The following is a 16568-nucleotide window of genomic DNA, read 5'->3' on the forward strand; positions in this document are numbered from 1 at the left end:
TTAAAATATTCAAGGGAAAACAATAGATGAAGTATTATGCAGAACCTTGAGAACTGTTGCATCTTGGCAATGGGTAAATGGAGGTTCCTTATACAATCTTCTCAATTTTTGTATGATTGAAAACTTCTACAGTAAAAAATTTCTGCTTTGCCCGTTAAGATCCTGTGACCTTGGGCAAAGCATTTAACCTCTTCGTATTCTGGTTTCCTCAACAGCAAAGCAGAGATAATAAGAGTCCCTGCCTCGTAGCTGTGCTGTGTGGCGTGAATAGAAAAGGTTCAGTGCACAGCACAGGGCCTGCCACAGAGTAAGCCCTCAAAAATTACAGATTATCATTAGTAGTGTGCATGGATCTGGGTCAGGGAAATATTTTTCCTATCCCTAACCCTCTCACTGCTGGTTTGAGTTCCTCTCTGATCCCTAAATCAGACTTGCCTTCTCTTAGGGAAAATGAAAATGTACTCAGACAAACACTAAAGCTGATGCCTAATTCTAACTGAACATAGCTCTAACAACACATGTATTTTCAGATGATAGAAGTCACTTAGAATTAGTCACTAAATGAAGAGTAGGGAGAAGGGAGCAATTCAGGAAGGAAAATATACCACAAACCGTGTTTGCTGGTTAACACACTTTATATTTAACAAAATAGTTTTTTAATAATATATTCTTTTACACATCAAATATTGTAGCTAGAATCCCCTTTTTACAGTTGAGTGTTTAGTGTTTTTTTTTTCTCTCACTAGTTTTCAGGCACACCATTTTTCAAAGATTTTAGAAACTGAATCATTTTTTAACAGGCATCAGCTGTCAATCAGGATGTTGATCCTTTATTTAAACAGAGCTGTAGTTAAAGCCAAGAACCAAAGGCGGAGGAGATGTAGGAGGGTAGTGGTGATGGGGTAGCTGCAGACAAAGCTTTCAAAAGAAAAACAACAACAACAACAACAACAGATGAAACCAGAACTGTGTTGTTCAGAGTTTGGAAAGGATTTCTCAATGACCTGGGTAGAAGGAAGTTGTAAAGTGTTTATCAGTTTATGAGAAATTCTGTCACAGTATAGGTTCATCTCTCCCTAAAGGGGGAAAAATGTCAGTGCTACAAAGTCTTAAAGGAAACAGCTTGTAGTGAGACTCTGAGAGGGGAAAAAAAAAAAAAAAATCCAAGGACAACAATAAAATAATCCCTCTCTCTGGCTGGTAACAGAGGCCGCTGGGCAGCCTTCATTCTGCAAACTCTCTGAAGAGAGTTTCTTGATGGGTAGTGTACTTCATTCTCGAAAATTCTTGTTGTGACTCTCACTGTGCCCAGCCTTTGATGCAAAATTTCTGTACCCTGGCTTCCCAGTGGCTCTCGCCTTCTGTTTTCTACAAAGGACATAGTAACTCCTTAATAATAGATAGGGTACTATGAAACATGGCCCTATTAATGATGTTTTCTGGGTTTCAAACCTTATTCCTGTCATTTATTATTATTATTTCTTTCCAAGAGTGAAGATGTTTGAGGCTGGCAGTAGGCAACCTCAGGGCAAAGAAAGCTCTATGATACATCTCTGTCTAGAAACAAGCTGAAGTGTGGAGTGCCTTTGCTTTGAAGTGCGGGAATAAATCATGCAGAACGGTTCATGAATGATTCATGACTGTCTTTAGGATGTATCCAGGGTGGCAACTGAAAAGCACCACCCTTGCTGCGAATTGGTGTTCTAAGGGAAGGCGGCTTGAGTTCTCCCTCGGATGGCGCCAGCCTGACTGTTGGTATCAGAACACGAGCACAGTGTGTGTGAGAAGTGTCAGGTCCAACTCGTCAACACATTAATTTTGGAAATGACAGCTCTTTCTTGATGACGGGAGGAGCTTCCAGGGAGGAGGGGCTTGACGATTTTAAAGGAAAACCAAGTTGATGAGACTAGAGAGATGTGTGTCCTGAGGGTGGACCTATGGTGATGAAGCGTCACTCCCTTTGGAGGAGACTGACCCGTCCCCTGGGGGCTGCTGGTCGTGCCTGTCCGCAAGGGCTCAGAGGCTCACCAAAGCCACAGCCTCAGCCAGACCTTGCCTGGTACTTCCCCTCCTCCCGGTAGAAAACCACTCTGTACTGATTATTCTAGACCAATGGTTCTCAACCAGGTGAAATTCTGCCCCCTTCCACACAGCCTGGGGACATTTGGCAATGTCCAGAGACATTCTGTTATTACAGTTAGGGTACTGCTCTTGGCATTTAGTGGATAGAAGCCAAGAATGCTGCTAAACATCCTAAAAATGCACAGGACAGCTCCCAATGACAATTAATTGTCTGGCCCCAAATGTCAATAGCGCTGAGGTTGAGAGACCTTGTACAGGAATGCGGCAACTCCGCTGGAGCTATGGCCAAGCCCAGGTGAGAGTGGGAGCAGAAAAGGAAAGAACATTGGTAATGAAGACAACCTTCAAGGTTCCTCAAGGACCCTACCAGATCTGTGCCAGGGTTTTCAAGACAGGAGAGTGGAATAAGTGACTAGCTATGCCATGTGGTTTCAGAATTGTTAAGTTTGCACTTGAATAGAGGTGGCATCGGATACCCTGTGTATTTTATTTTTTCTGTTCCTATACTAGCAGCATTACCAGGGCAACCTTGAGACTCTTCAAAGGTTCATTTTAATTGTTCAGTGTCTAATATATACATTTTAAAAACTGTTCAACAAATGGAATTGTATTGTGCAAGACTCACTCTACCCTAATCTTTAAATCAGCACTTGAGGTGGAAAGAGTGTCCTGAATCTTATGTTTTAGACAGAGGGCTGAGCGGTCGTTACTGTAACATGGCAAACACAGTCCCGAACCAGAAAAACTGCCTGTGTGTATGACTGGCTTTCAGCCAAATCTGAACTCAAAAGCCAGAAGTGTTCAGAAGGATTCAGATTCACAGTGGGGCTGCTCACCCTGGTTCTGGTATTTATCGTGCCAGGGGACAGAGTGGGTGTAGTGTGTTTCATTATGAGCCGAACTTCAATTCAGCATCATGAGAGAGTCTGGTGATTGATGCTGCAATTTTGAATACCTGTCTCCCTTTGGATTCTTTAGTGATGCTCGTGGTATTCTTCACATATTAGTTTTTGATCGGCAGTTTCAAAATTTTGTGAATGAAATGTGTGGTTTGTAAGAATCAAATTGTGAGTCCCCGCATACTGCACTGAGCTCCAGTTCCGCACCCAGCTTAGCAGTGGGTCCAGCTATGTGCACCTCTCTCTTCTGACCCTGCAGGGCAAGATTCACTCGAGGGGAGTGATCGCTTGGGTGCTTTTGCATATTCCTAATCAGGAGGGTCCTCACTCCTGACACTGCTTTACTGAAGCTTATTTGACACAACTCAAAACCTTACTGTGCAGTCAAATCTGGCCCCTTAGACTCTAAAGAGGAAAAAATAAATCACTCCAAGAGAAAAATGCCAGGTTTACAGAAGAGTAAAAATGGAGAAAGTCAGTGGATGGTGAGCTGGCAGGCCAGAGGTGTCACCAGAGAAGAAACCTGTACAAGGCTATTTCTTTCTTTTTGTTCCAGAAATCCAGTTGTCAAGTCACCATCAAGCATGGATAATTACAAAAGCAGTTTTGATAGCTATATGCTATATATATTTTATATAGCAAGAAAGAAAGAGAAATTTCCTCTTAGTAAAATGTTCACTTTTGTCAACCCTAAAAGGTTTTGCTGGTGACCCTGTTGTAGCTGGCAGGAGTTTGTTTGTTTTCTCTTGTTTTAAACATGTGCAGTGTAGAAGGCATAGCATTCTCTCCTAAGAGCTCGTCGTCGGGTGGGAATCTGTTCTACACAGTCTGCTTGCCTTGGCATTCGCGTTTTGAACACTGAGCAGGCTTCCACCAGTCCCCGTTGTGACAGTGACAGATGTTACATTCATCCACTTTCACTTCAATGCCAGCCGGAATGATCGTAGTTCCTGCAAAGCAGTTTGGACCTGGAACACATACATAGGCTGATTAGTTGATTAAGTGTGAGAGGCTCCCTTTCCTTCTTCCCGACCCCAATAAAAAGAATATAACCCCCAAAGCCATGAACGAGTAGGTCAGACTACTCTTTTTTTTTTTTAAAGAAGATGTTGGGGGTAGGAGTTTATTAATTAATTAATTTATTTATTTTTGCTGTGTTGCATCTTCGTTTCTGTGTGAGGGCTTTCTCTAGTTGCGGCAAGCGGGGTCCACTCTTCATCGCGGTGTGCGGGCCTCTCACTATGGTGGCCTCTCTTGCTGCGGAGCACAGGCTCCAGACGCGCAGGCTCCGTAGTTGTGGCTCACGGGCCCAGTTGCTCCGCGCCAGGTGGGATCCTCTCAGACCAGGGCTCGAACCCGTGTTCCCTGCATGAGCAGGTAGACTCTCAACCACTGCGCCACCAGGGAAGCCCCAGACTACTCTTAACAGTGTATGTTTAAGGAATTTTCTAGTCAACTCCCTTAAATGCAAACTTTTAACTCCTACTGTCTTTTGCATACAGCTCATATTCCCCATGTATGTCGCGCATTCAAAAGAAAAAAGATCCAATGCTCAAAATGTCTTACGGTCTGTTACTAAGTACATGCAATTTTCTAAAGTAAGGTAAGGATTAAACTCTATTTGCTTTATGCTCTGGGGTGTAAATGCTGCCAGAGTGTCCCCTGAAACCATCTAGCACGGTCAGCATCACTTGTCAGTACCCTGTGGCCTGTCCTCTCCCTTCCCATGGTGGGTTTGAGACAATGAACTCACTCACTCCCTGGTTTTAGCGCTTCCCTCAGCCCAGTTCCTGGAATCCCGGCTTGCTTCTTGATAACAATGAATAATTCATGACCAGATGATTTATTCATGTCCCAAACAAGCTTTGTGAGAGGTTCATTTGATTTTTGTAAATGGAGTTCCTTTAATCTGCTGGTTATCTATTTTTTTAAAGAATGACCCAAAGGTTTGGCTTTTGAAAGTCAGCAGGAATTTTATTTTACTTTTTCAGATTCAGAAAAACTTTACTGAAAATGTCACTTGTTCGTTAAAGATAGATGTTTTTTAAAATTCACCGATCTGTTTTTTACTTCTTGTCTTTCTCCCCTTTTCCTTACTTTCCTTTTATTTTCTCTGTTTTTCTTTTCCCCCCTTTGGTTTTTGTTTTCTTTTAACCTTCCCAATGTAGAAATGCGCATGTTCGGTATTGGTGATATTATTTCTCAAATTTAAATGGGATAAAGATTGCTTCCCAAGGTGCAGTGGATTATAGCGGAGTGATACAAATTGCTGTTTCTTAGAAACGACTTGGTATAAGTCTCTGAGATACGTATTTAGATAAAGAGAGGGAGCATTGAGTTGTGTCTACTAGTGATTTATTCATCCAACATTATTGGCCACTTGCCATTACCACTACAAAGTAACATGGCAACATACATTGATATCAGTGCCCTACTTTCATTTGCTTACCACTTGGTAACAATTTACGAGACTATCTTTACCATGAAATAAATGAAATCGGGGTGATTTGTAGTTCACTTCATAATTGGAATCTTGCCTTTCTAAAAATGGTAATTATTACATTACAATGTTGATTTCTCAACACACAACTATTCAATATGCTACAGCTTTAATCACCATTGTTTCAGAGCTCCCGGAGCTCAACTGTGCATTTATTTACCGACTGCGTTTGCGTACCTATGCCTTTCCTTCACTCAGGTCGACGGACACCTGGGGCGTGTGCCTGGGCATGAAGAGCCAGCAGGAATAGGAGGGATATAATGGGTCCACACGGATAAATTAAACGGCTTAGCGAACTGTCTTCTTTTGCCCAGGAGGTGCTTCTCCTTAAGATGCTGTGGTTATAAGCTCTTGGCCATCTTAATTGCCGATTATTTAAGGATCACTATATCAATTCCATAAGTCTTAGCGTTTAAGTCATTGTTTGATAGGCTGAACTGTCTTTGAGTCTACACCTCCCTGAGAAAATTCCGCACCAAATCATGAATGTGTCCTGTTATTAGAGAACTTGGCAAGGAATCTTTTTCAGAACGTAGCTGCTTCTCCCATGGCTGCTGTTGACAGACCTCTCTCAGCCCTGCTGGGTCTCAGCCAGACAGGGTCTGACCACAGCCATACTAACTTCAGAAATTGAACTAGATGAACGCTAACTACAGTTTTCCCAGAACTAGCCCAGAGAAAGCAATAGTCTCTCTCTTTCCACTTCTCCATATCCAACCAACTGTTTTCACCCTAGTTGTATACTTTTAACTTTTCCAGATGGGAAAATAATTTATTTTTTCTAAACACTGGCTCCAAAACAAAGAAGTCCCTGAAACAGAACAGGTAGAATGTTACTCAGAAAGAGTTTTCCCAGCTTCTTGAAAGCATTTGGAAATGTGTCAGTAGAATCCTCACACACTCTCTCTCCTCTGTCTCCCTCTTTCTCCCCCTCTCCCCCCCAGCCGCTCCTTTTCTCCCTTTGTGTGTGTGTGTGTGTGTGTGTGTGTGTGTGTGTGTGTGTGGCACACTACTGGCTCACAGGTGGCAGGTTCATCTCAGTGGAACAATAAGAGAAAAAGGCAGGGAGGGATCTTGGTAAAAAGAGATTTCTAAGTCATCATGCTTGTCTTGAAGAGGGTTTTTCCTAGAGCTCTGGTTTTCATATCTGCCCCTTTTGGCATATGTTGGTACCACACAGTGATCAGCATGTATGTGATCAGCCTCTGTACATCCTTTCTTAAAACTCATTTAGAATTCCTGCACTCTCAGCTCAGGAAATATTAATTTCTATTGACTGACAGAATGAAATGAAAGATCCTTTGCACTTTGCCAGGATTGACCAGTCAAAGGCGCTGCCTGTAAATTACATAGTAACCTCTGGACAGTCTACTTGGCAGCCAGAGGTATTGTGCAGAATCGAAAACTCCTGTCTGATCTCATTAACAATGATTTTCTAAGCACCCGTCTGAGAACTTCAGGTGTAACTGAAGCAAGCTTGTTAATAGCCTTATCTGCTTAAAAGTAATTTAGATAATTGTCAAGCAAAATGGTTGGCACTATTTAGAAATTCTTCTGGTCTTGGCCCTTTTTCCTTAATAGTGCTGACAGTACATGCTATTTGCTTTCAGCGTGTGAGTGTCCTACATGAATCCCTTACGTAGGAGATCTGTCCTTCTATCTACTCTCTTCCTTTTATTTGGGGGCTGCTTTCCTTTCGTCTTGGTTTACGTGAAAGAATAAGTTGCTTAGAAGAGTGAGCTCAATGGCAAAAGCAACAAATTTTAATGCTGAAGACTTGGAGAGACTCCAGAGGGTGCAGTGAAAATGATTAAACTGAAGGCTGGCAAATAGGACCTCTGAAAAAGGTTAAAGGGATTGGAATTATTTAATCTGGAAAGAGAAGACAAAGGTATAACTCAATAACTCTCAGGGAGTGAAGGCTTATTATGTGAAGAATGGTGACCAAATGTTCTTGCTTCTGGCACCCAGAATAAGAGGAAATGGAGATGCATTGATTCTCAAGGAATTAGAAGCTCCCACACAAATTACTCAGCGAACTGAGAACTGAGTGTGGCAGTTGCCAAGAGTGTGGTGAGGCCTTCTCTCTCAGAGATCTTTCAGAACGCAGGAGGTCTCATCTGTCAGGTAGATTGAAATCGTCAGTTCCTTGAAAACAGGAACGGAGTATATTATTTCTCATGGTCCAGGCCTAATACTGTGTCTTGCAAATATTAAAAACTCAGTATGTGTTTGCTTAACTGAATGAAATAGTATGAACCAGCTAGTTATATATTGGAAGCAAAATTATTTTCTGAACTTATAGATCTGGCCTGACATATATATCAGGCCTAGCCCTAGTAATATAGAAATATTTGACCCATTGAGGAAGTTGGAAGTTGAAAAGCCAGTGGGTTTAGAATGACGAGTGTACTGAGAAGTGACTGGGAAAACAGTGGTGTTCTGGAGCTGGGCGCTCCTGTTGGCTTGAAAGAGCCATTATTAAATATTCAGGAATTTTGTAACCTTGTTGATATTATTTTGGTAGCTTGTAAGTAACATTTGGGAAGTATTTATGCCACTAAAATCAGCAAATGCTACAGATCAGGATTTTAACTGCCCCTCTCCCCACCTGAGAGCCAAATGATATAATCATTTATATCACTGGGTTAGGGCTCAGGATACAGGGCATTACTGGGAATGTTAAAGATTTTGCTCCTCAGTCTAAAAGCAATGGGAAGCCAATGAAGTATTTAGGTAGGGGTTCGTGTGTGTGTGTGTGTGTGTGTGTGTGTGTATGCGCACACATAAGCATCTGTGTATATGCAGGCACGTCGATAATCATGAAGTAAAGACTGATTCCATAAACTGCACCAGGGTCGCCATGTGATTGGTCCACAATGCACCCATCTTTGGACTGTCCATGATGTCTCAATGGAGGTAGGACCTTTGAGATTGCAGACAAAGAGTAGAACCCTCACAGGCCCTGGCCACTGTGTGATTCCTGTCTCCTTTGCTCTGAGGCATTAAAAGTATCTGCTAAAATGCTGGGGTAATATTAAATTAGCATCAGAAATTAACACATCGGCTTGAATTAACTGATCAGATTACCCCTTATAGAAAGTAAGGTCCTAAGGGAAAAAGCACCAGGAAACGTGCAGTTTCATCTGGGAAAAGGCAAAGGGTTGTTGGGAGGAGCAGGTAATTGCTAGGAAGACAGTTTAGCTGGAGTCTGTTAGGGGACCAGGGTCAGTTTTAATCTGATGGAGATACTGGGCTGTTTGGGGAATTGGAGGATCCTATCAGTCAAACAACAAACCAGTCCTGGATAAGTGAAGCATAAAAGCACTAATTAAAGTTGTATGTAGAGGATATCCAGAATAGCCCAAGGAACCATGCCTGGAGGGAATACAATCAGGAACAAGGGCCAACATCATGCCACAGATATGACCCAGTGAAGACACACCTTGGGTGCAGATATAGCAGCCTGCTCCGTCAACATTCCCAACCCAGGACCCCAGATGCTGCTATGAGGGCCATCAGCAGAGCCAGCTCCCTGACCAGAGTCTTGCCATGATGAGGATTGTATAGTTCTTCTGGAAGTCACAAGCTTTCAGTGGGAAGTGTGCAGCAGGTGAGCCTGGGGACAGAGCCCAGTCAGATTCCTGCACCCTAGCTGCAAGGGAGGCTGGGACATGGGTACCTGGCATTTGCAGCTTCTCTAGGGAGAGAGAGACCTGCTTCATACATAGAGGATTCCCCAGTCACAGGAAGGAGGCAGTTGTGCATTTCAGATGCTAAGATGGATGGGCAGAGGGGTCAATGAGGGAAGACTTCATGTGCTTCAAAATTTTTTCTCTGGGGCTGACTGCCAGTGTGCTTGTCTAGCAATCAGGTAAGAAATGTTCAGAAAAAGACCACTCTAAGCATGAGTGATACAGCTGTTAAGACAGAGCTCCTGCCTTTGGGGAGTTGACATTCTAGTGGGGTGAATCAGACAAACAATAGAAAAACACACAGGACATTTCAAGTCATTCTGAGCTATGAAGAAAATAAACAAGACAGTGTAGTTGAGGGCCTAGACCCAGGGAGGGAACATTCGTTAGAGTTTACAGAACATGTTCGTATATGTTTTCTTGTTTCATATTCACCGTAATGCTGTAAGGTGTCATCATGAATCCCATTGCATACATGAGGAAAGTAAAGCTCAGAGAGATTAAGGGACTTAATAAAAGGCAGAGAGCTAGATAATGGGAGAGCTTAAATACCAACCGTCTTATTCTGACTACTTTCCTCGAGGAGAGGCTTTTTTATGTGTCCTATCACTCCAAATGTCAGCCAGAATGGTACCCTTTCCTGTTCCTGACTCCCCAGCTTGCTCTTATAGGAAGCTCAGATGAGATCCGGATCCAGTTGGCAACAATGAATTCAGTGAACACCTTGGGAGTTCTTTTGAAGAATTTTCACCCACGACCTTACTTCCGCCTCACATGAACTACTATTTCCTGTGTATTATAGGTCAGACAGTGAGACACGGAAGTATCAGTGACTTTCTCAGAGTCACAGCTAGTAAGTGATTGAGCTGCGACCCAGAGCCATTTTTCTAGGCTCCATCCCAGAAGTCAATCTTCCTGTGAGTAGGAGCTACTTTTCATTTCCTGCAAGGTTTTTTTTTTTTTTTTTTTTTGCGGTACACGGGCCTCTCACTGTTGTGGCCTCTCCCGTTGCGGAGCACAGGCTCCGGATGCGCAGGCTCAGCGGCCATGTCTCACGGGCCCAGCCGCTCCGCGGCATGTGGGATCTTCCCAGACCGGGGCACGAACCCGCGTCCCCTGCATCGGCAGGCGGACTCTCAACCACTGTGCCACCAGGGAAGCCCTTCCTGCAAGTTTTAATAGCACCTGGGATGGGATGGGATGGATTAGAGGGAAAAGGTTAGGATGTTAAATTCCTGTTTAAGTCTGTGTGTGTGTATGTGTGTGTGAGCTTGCACACATGTATAAGTAAAGGGAAGGTCTGGCTACACAATCCCTGTGGGGCAGAAAATTGAGCCCCTCCAGCAGCAGCATTCAGCCTCTTCTCCGTAAGTGCAAAGCAGGAATTGCTCCCAAGAAGCAGATTTAGCTGAGAAAAAGTGTGGCTCTAGCGATCGTCTCCAAAGGCCACCAGGCTGGCGCTGAGATCTCTCAGTAGGAGATGCCCTGTTCTTGTTGCCCCAGATCTCCTTTACAGCCAAGCCTCCTCCTTCCCAGAGACTTGGAAAGCCAGGCTGGCCATGACCATTTTATAGTCACTTCTGGATTATAAACTGGTATATGGTGTCCCTGAAAACCCTCCTTCTGACAACAATTTCATATTGCCTGACAGGCCTTTTTTGAGTATTGCAATTTCTGGCCTTGATTTGAAAATTTATTATTGATGCTTGGTGTCTTTTAGAAATTGGCTGTAAACGATCTTCCTGCTGCATAAATGAGGCAGATTCCTATTGTGTTAGGTTATAAACATCCTATATTTATTCGGCAGGGCATCTAAATCATTGTTTCAGCAAATAGGAGGCTTGTAGGCGTGAGTCTGGGATTGAATTGGATTGGATTATGTTCATCCTTTTAACCGATTTTAATTCTCTGCTTCAGGAAGTCTGACAGATGTTATTGTGCTACCAAAAAGCAAGTAGGCTTCTGATCAGGTGAACCCATTTCCGACTCTTAAAATCTTGGAGAAAATGTTTCTAGCAACAAGTAATGAGAGCTGATTGCAGTGAAAATTGAACGAAGTGACTGAAACCTCCCCAGTAGCACATTCCAGTGGCCTAGTTAGGCCTGGACAGAGAGCAGAGATGAGATTCGGGTTGCTGATGGGAGCCTGCAGACTGGAGAACGGGGTGCTGCTCTCTACCTGCTTCTAGACCCTCATCCCTACGTTACTTTCCAACTATTTTATTAAACCTGAGAACAAAAAGCTTCCTCGGATTAAGGTGGCAAGTCAGGAAGGATCGTTTTCTCAGAGGCTGCCCTAGAGGTGCCTGTTAATCATTTTATTTGAAAATTCAGTACTGCTCAACTCCCACACAAATTTCAGCGTGCGGGCTCTGGAGAGCTTTTTGGCCCTTAAGTATGTAAGATTTATAGCATGGTGCTTCTATTAAGCAAAGTCCGAAGACTGGAGAAGAGAGAGGAAGGACACGGTCAGGCTACACGATAGAGGTAAAGGTTGGCTGCTTTTTTCCTAATTCCAGGCAAATCAGCAGCTGTGAGAATCTGGCATCATTCACAGTCTGCATTAGCAGACTGTGTGTCCAGTCTCACCTTCACGAGGATGTGTGTGGTCAGAAAATGGCTTGGTTTGCTGTTGTATAAAACACTATCTGGTTAGTTTTTGCTTCAGATGATGAAATAGTCTCAGCCCAATTTTCCAACCTTAAACCAGATGACCTCCCCTTGTTAGAGCTTTCAGTGTTTTTCATGTTTCTTCTCAGCAGTCCTAAAGGTAGGAAGAGCTGGTATTACTCTACCCATTTTACAGCCGAGGACACTGAGTTTCAAACAGAGAGGAGGTGAGGTGATTTACTACTTACTTATTTCCCAGGTGAAGCGCTTTATTTCGAGGTGAGCAGATAGAACTCTGGAGTCATACTGTCTACATTGTAGTCCTCCTTCTGCCATTTCCTGGAGGTATCATCTCAGAGTCCTCAGCCATAAAGTGAGAATAATATTAAAATAATAAGAGTATTTACCTTACGGAGATTTTGAAGAAGCAAATGAATTAACATATGTAAAGTACTTAGAACAATGCCTATCATGAACTAACAATAAATGTTAGTTGTTGCTATTTATCATTCTCATTATTATTACTACTAGAGTTACCATCTGTGCTACTTTGGGTAGCTTATGGATTACAGGACCTTTGATTCCTAGTCTGTATTTCTTTTTTTAATTTTAAAATATCAGTGAAGAAATTAATATGGTTAATGTCAACCAGTATTTTTTGCAAAGTGAGTGGATGTACAACAAAAAAATCATTCCTATGTGGATTTTCCCCAGCTTTGTTTACTATTTACCAGGCAGCCAGACAGTTGAAGAGAACAGCTGAATAGAGAGCATGACTGGGGAGAGTTAAGGGGAGATATATTAGTCTGAACCAGTTGTTGACTGTAGAAGAATTCATTAGGAAATTGATTTAAAATGATTTGCTTGGATGGTACAGACAACTGGTTTCATTTATTGGAAAGAAAGAGCCCAGATATGGTGGGAGAATGTCTAAGGTAAAGGCTAACAAAGAGATTGCAAGCTAATTTATTTATTTATCTATCTATTTTTTATTTTTTTTGTTAAATTTATTTATTTAGTTTTGGCTGCGTTGGGTCTTCGTTGCTGTGCGGGCTTTCTCTAGTTGCGGCGAGCGGGAGCTACTCTTCGTTGCGGTGCGCGGGCTTCTCATTGCGGTGGCTTCTCTTGTTGCGGAGCACGGGCTCTAGGTGCGCCAGCTTCAGTAGTTGCAGCACACGGGCGCAGTAGTAGTGGTGCGTGGGCTCTAGAGTGCAGGCTCAGTAGTGGTGGTGCATGGGCTTTGTTGCTCCACGGCATGTGGGGTCTTCCTGGACCAGGGATGGAACCCACGTCCCCTGCGTTGGCAGGCAGATTCTTAGCCACTGCGCCACCAGGGAAGTCCCTGCAAGCTAATTTAAAGAGAGAGTAGGCAATGATAGCTATCTATGGATTGATCAATTTATCTACCTATCTATCTAAAGGTTTCTGCTTTTTCATAGCATTTTCTTAGTGCTTAAAAAAACGATAATGTGTAAATGTCCAGCAATAACAGAGATAATGAATGAATTATGGTACTCCACTTCATAGACTCTTCTGTAGCCATGAAAAAGAATGAACTATAATATCTAGCTGACCTTCAGGGATTTTCATGAATTATTATTGAATAAGAAAAGAATTATGCAGAGAAGTGGGTATAATATCCTGTTTTAATAAAACAAATATAGACAAACTTCTGTGTGTACATTTGTATAGAATTATATGAGGATGGAGGAAAAATAAAGAAGCACAAATACTAAGTTGTTAACGAGGATTATCTTGCTGGAGGAAGGGATTGCTGATGGGGGAGGAGATGGGGATAGGACAAGTAGCAGGAGGAAAACAAGTGCATCATGAAATATTTGGTTCTATGTATAAAAATAAAGAGAAGTTTTAGACTGACATGCATTTTAAAATCAATGTGTACATTTAATGCTGTAATTGTTCCTTTTTTCCTTAAAATCTGTTAAATCGATGATGTGTCTGACAATCAGGTACATCTTAAAACTGAGAAAATGTAGTGAAAGTCATAGAAGTGGGCAGACCATGAAGAGCCCTCAGTGCCCCAGTTTTCTTGACGCTAAAGTTCTATGGCACTGCTGTCCATGATAGCAGCCACTAGCCATATATGCCTATAGAGCACTTGAGATATGGCTAGTCCAAAATGAGATGCTCTGTAAATGTCAAAAACAGACATCAGACTTCAAGGAATTAGTAAGTCTTTGAACGTAAGAGAAAAGGAGTAAAATCACTCATTAATATTTTTTATATAAAGTATGTGTTGGGTGACAATATTTTGGATATATTGGGTTAAATAAAATGTATCAATAAAATTAATTTCATCTTTTTACTTTCTAATGTGGCTAATATAGAAAATTGAATTTTAGAAAATTTACATAAATTTGAAACTAAGTTTAGACAATTTAAAACTCAGTGTACGTCTCACATGATATTTCTATGGGACAGTACTGGCCCTAAGGAATTACAAAAGGATGAAGAGGTATTAGGAATGGCCAAGAGGAAACTAATTTTTACATAATTTGGGAGGAAGGAATGCTAGGAATTGTGGAAAAGGGCATAACTTTAAGACAGGGGCTCTCAAAACACGTGCCTTTGATCAGTAGTATCACTGAGAATATCTTTGAAATGCAAATTCTCCAGCCCCACCAGACACCTGATCAGAAACTGTGGGTATGGGGGTCCAAGATCTGTGTTTCTGTGGTTTTTTTGTTTGTTTTGTTTTTTTTTTGCGATACGTGGGCCTCTCACTGCTGTGGCCTCTCCCATTGCGGAGCACAGGCTTCGGAGGTGCAGGCTCAGCAGCCATGGCTCACGGGCCCAGCTGCTCCGCGCCATGTGGGATCTTCCCAGACCGGGGTACGAACCCATGTCCCCTGCACCGGCAGGCGGACTCTCAACCATTGTGCTACCAGGGAAGCTCTGTTTCTGTGTTTTAATAAACATTCTAGGTGATTTTGATGCAGGCTAAAATTTGCTTTAGGATAAGGCAGAGCTTGGATAAAAGCTGTAGAAGATAGCGTGGTTAGTCTGAGTTTTAGAAGATGCCTCAACATAGATTAAGCTTATCCCAATGGCAGTGAATTCAGCATGCTACACAGGCTTTTAGCAGTGGGTCATTCCTGAGGAGAAACTCTGAGCAAGAAAATGGTGGTTAAATGCTTCAATTACTTTCAAGTTTCAGCATCGGCCTCTGAGCTGTCATTATTGTGTTTCTTTGATAAGTGTGATTTCTATCCACACGATAGCTTTGAGAATCAGAGTCATGTGTGAAACTTGGCATTTGAAACCATTTTGGATGCTTTAATGACCTCACTTTCCCAAACCAAGTTGGTTATCACTGGAAAGAAAAGAATATATATTTATCTTTGGGATAGAAACAGGTTAGAAAAGATTGTAGTACTCAGTTTTATCTAACTTTCATATAAAAGATAGAATTTCTTTAAGCAACAAACTTTCTATCTCTGACAGCGAATTTAGTATCATCTTTAAAACTGCCTACCTCATTGATGAAAAAATTGCAAACCTATTTTCATTTTCTTAAAATGCTTGAGTGAACGTACTAGAATGGAAGTAGCGTCCTCACTGTGGGGGAGGGGCATGGGACGTGGGGTACGCTTGTCAACAAAGTGGGTACCAACACATACACACACACACACACAATCCACACAGCATACTTCATAACGGAGATGAAACAGAAAACTTTCCATTTTCATTTTCTATGTTCAAAGACACAAAATGTCTTGCAACCGAAAAAAAGAAAAAAAAAAAAAGGTGATGAGCAGGTTATTTCATTAGTGGATCATATGACCAAAGGTGCCCTATTGACATTTCCATGATTTTCATGGTCATGAATTATTAGACGTGCCATGGGTAAATTAAGAAACAAAATAACATTTTCTTTAATGTTCATCTAACAACGCCTGTAGATGGCTAATAACTGTGGCACAGAAATGAGGACAAGATTAGTAAAAATAAATGGTTCACAAACCGTATACTGAGTCTAGTCTAGGAATATTTCTAGTCTAGAAATATAATGTTTAGTAGGCGGGTATATTTCCTTCCTGTATGGTTGTGGCAAAAGTAGATACTGAATATAAATAACAATGGGATAAAATTTGTAAAAAATAGTAAACATATTAAGGGGATTTAATTTGGTCTAGAAGTCAGAGAAGGGTGCCTTGAGGAGGTGATAGATGATAATGAGAGGAAGGGGTCAAAGGAGCTACATGTGAACATCTCCTAAGTGCAACAAAAGCTTGGCTCTTAGGGAAGCATTTAAGGTACTGCAGAGTAGAGAGCCAGTGGAAGCGGGGACCAAAGATAAAAGCAGAGACATAAGTATGAGCAATTTCTTAGTATTTAAAAAAAACTATATTTGGAGTTTTGGATTGCTTCTAGAGGGCCATTGAAACCATGCCATCATCAGATTTACTTTTTTTTTTTTTTTTTTTTTTGCGGTACGCAGGCCTCTCACTGTTGTGGCCTCTCCCGTTGCGGAGCACAGGCTCCGGACGCGCAGGCCCAGCGGCCATGGCTCACGGGCCCAGCCGCTCTGCGGCATGTGGGATCTTCCCGGACCGGGGCACGAACCCGTGTCCCCTGCATCGGCAGGCGGACTCTCAACCACTGCGCCACCAGGGAAGCCCAGATTTACTTTTTAACTAGATTATGCTGGCTTCAATGTAAATAATGAGCTGGAGCAGGGGTGAGGGCCTTGTTGCAGAAAGTGGACCAATTGAATCAGTTCTTACATTAGTCCAGGCAAAGGTAAGTGTGGCCTAGACT

General features: G+C 42.3%; 1 protein-coding gene across 2 annotated transcripts in view; it reads right to left on the reverse strand.

Annotated features, from left to right (window-relative positions):
* Positions 1–3691: 3691 nt before the first annotated feature.
* VWC2L (von Willebrand factor C domain containing 2 like) overlaps positions 3692–16568 on the reverse strand; it is a 153353-nt gene continuing 140476 nt past the window's right edge. For both annotated transcript variants that reach the window (XM_027114600.1, XM_027114593.1), the window contains one exon: positions 3692–3949. In XM_027114600.1, the coding sequence (XP_026970401.1) occupies positions 3899–3949 (51 nt within the window). In that variant the 3' untranslated portion in view covers positions 3692–3898. The remainder of the gene's footprint in view (positions 3950–16568) is intronic.

The sequence above is a fragment of the Aethalodelphis obliquidens genome, unplaced genomic scaffold (assembly GCF_003676395.1).
Source record: "Aethalodelphis obliquidens isolate GAN/ISIS:26980383/991018 unplaced genomic scaffold, ASM367639v1 scaffold2, whole genome shotgun sequence".
NCBI lineage: Eukaryota > Metazoa > Chordata > Mammalia > Artiodactyla > Delphinidae > Aethalodelphis > Aethalodelphis obliquidens.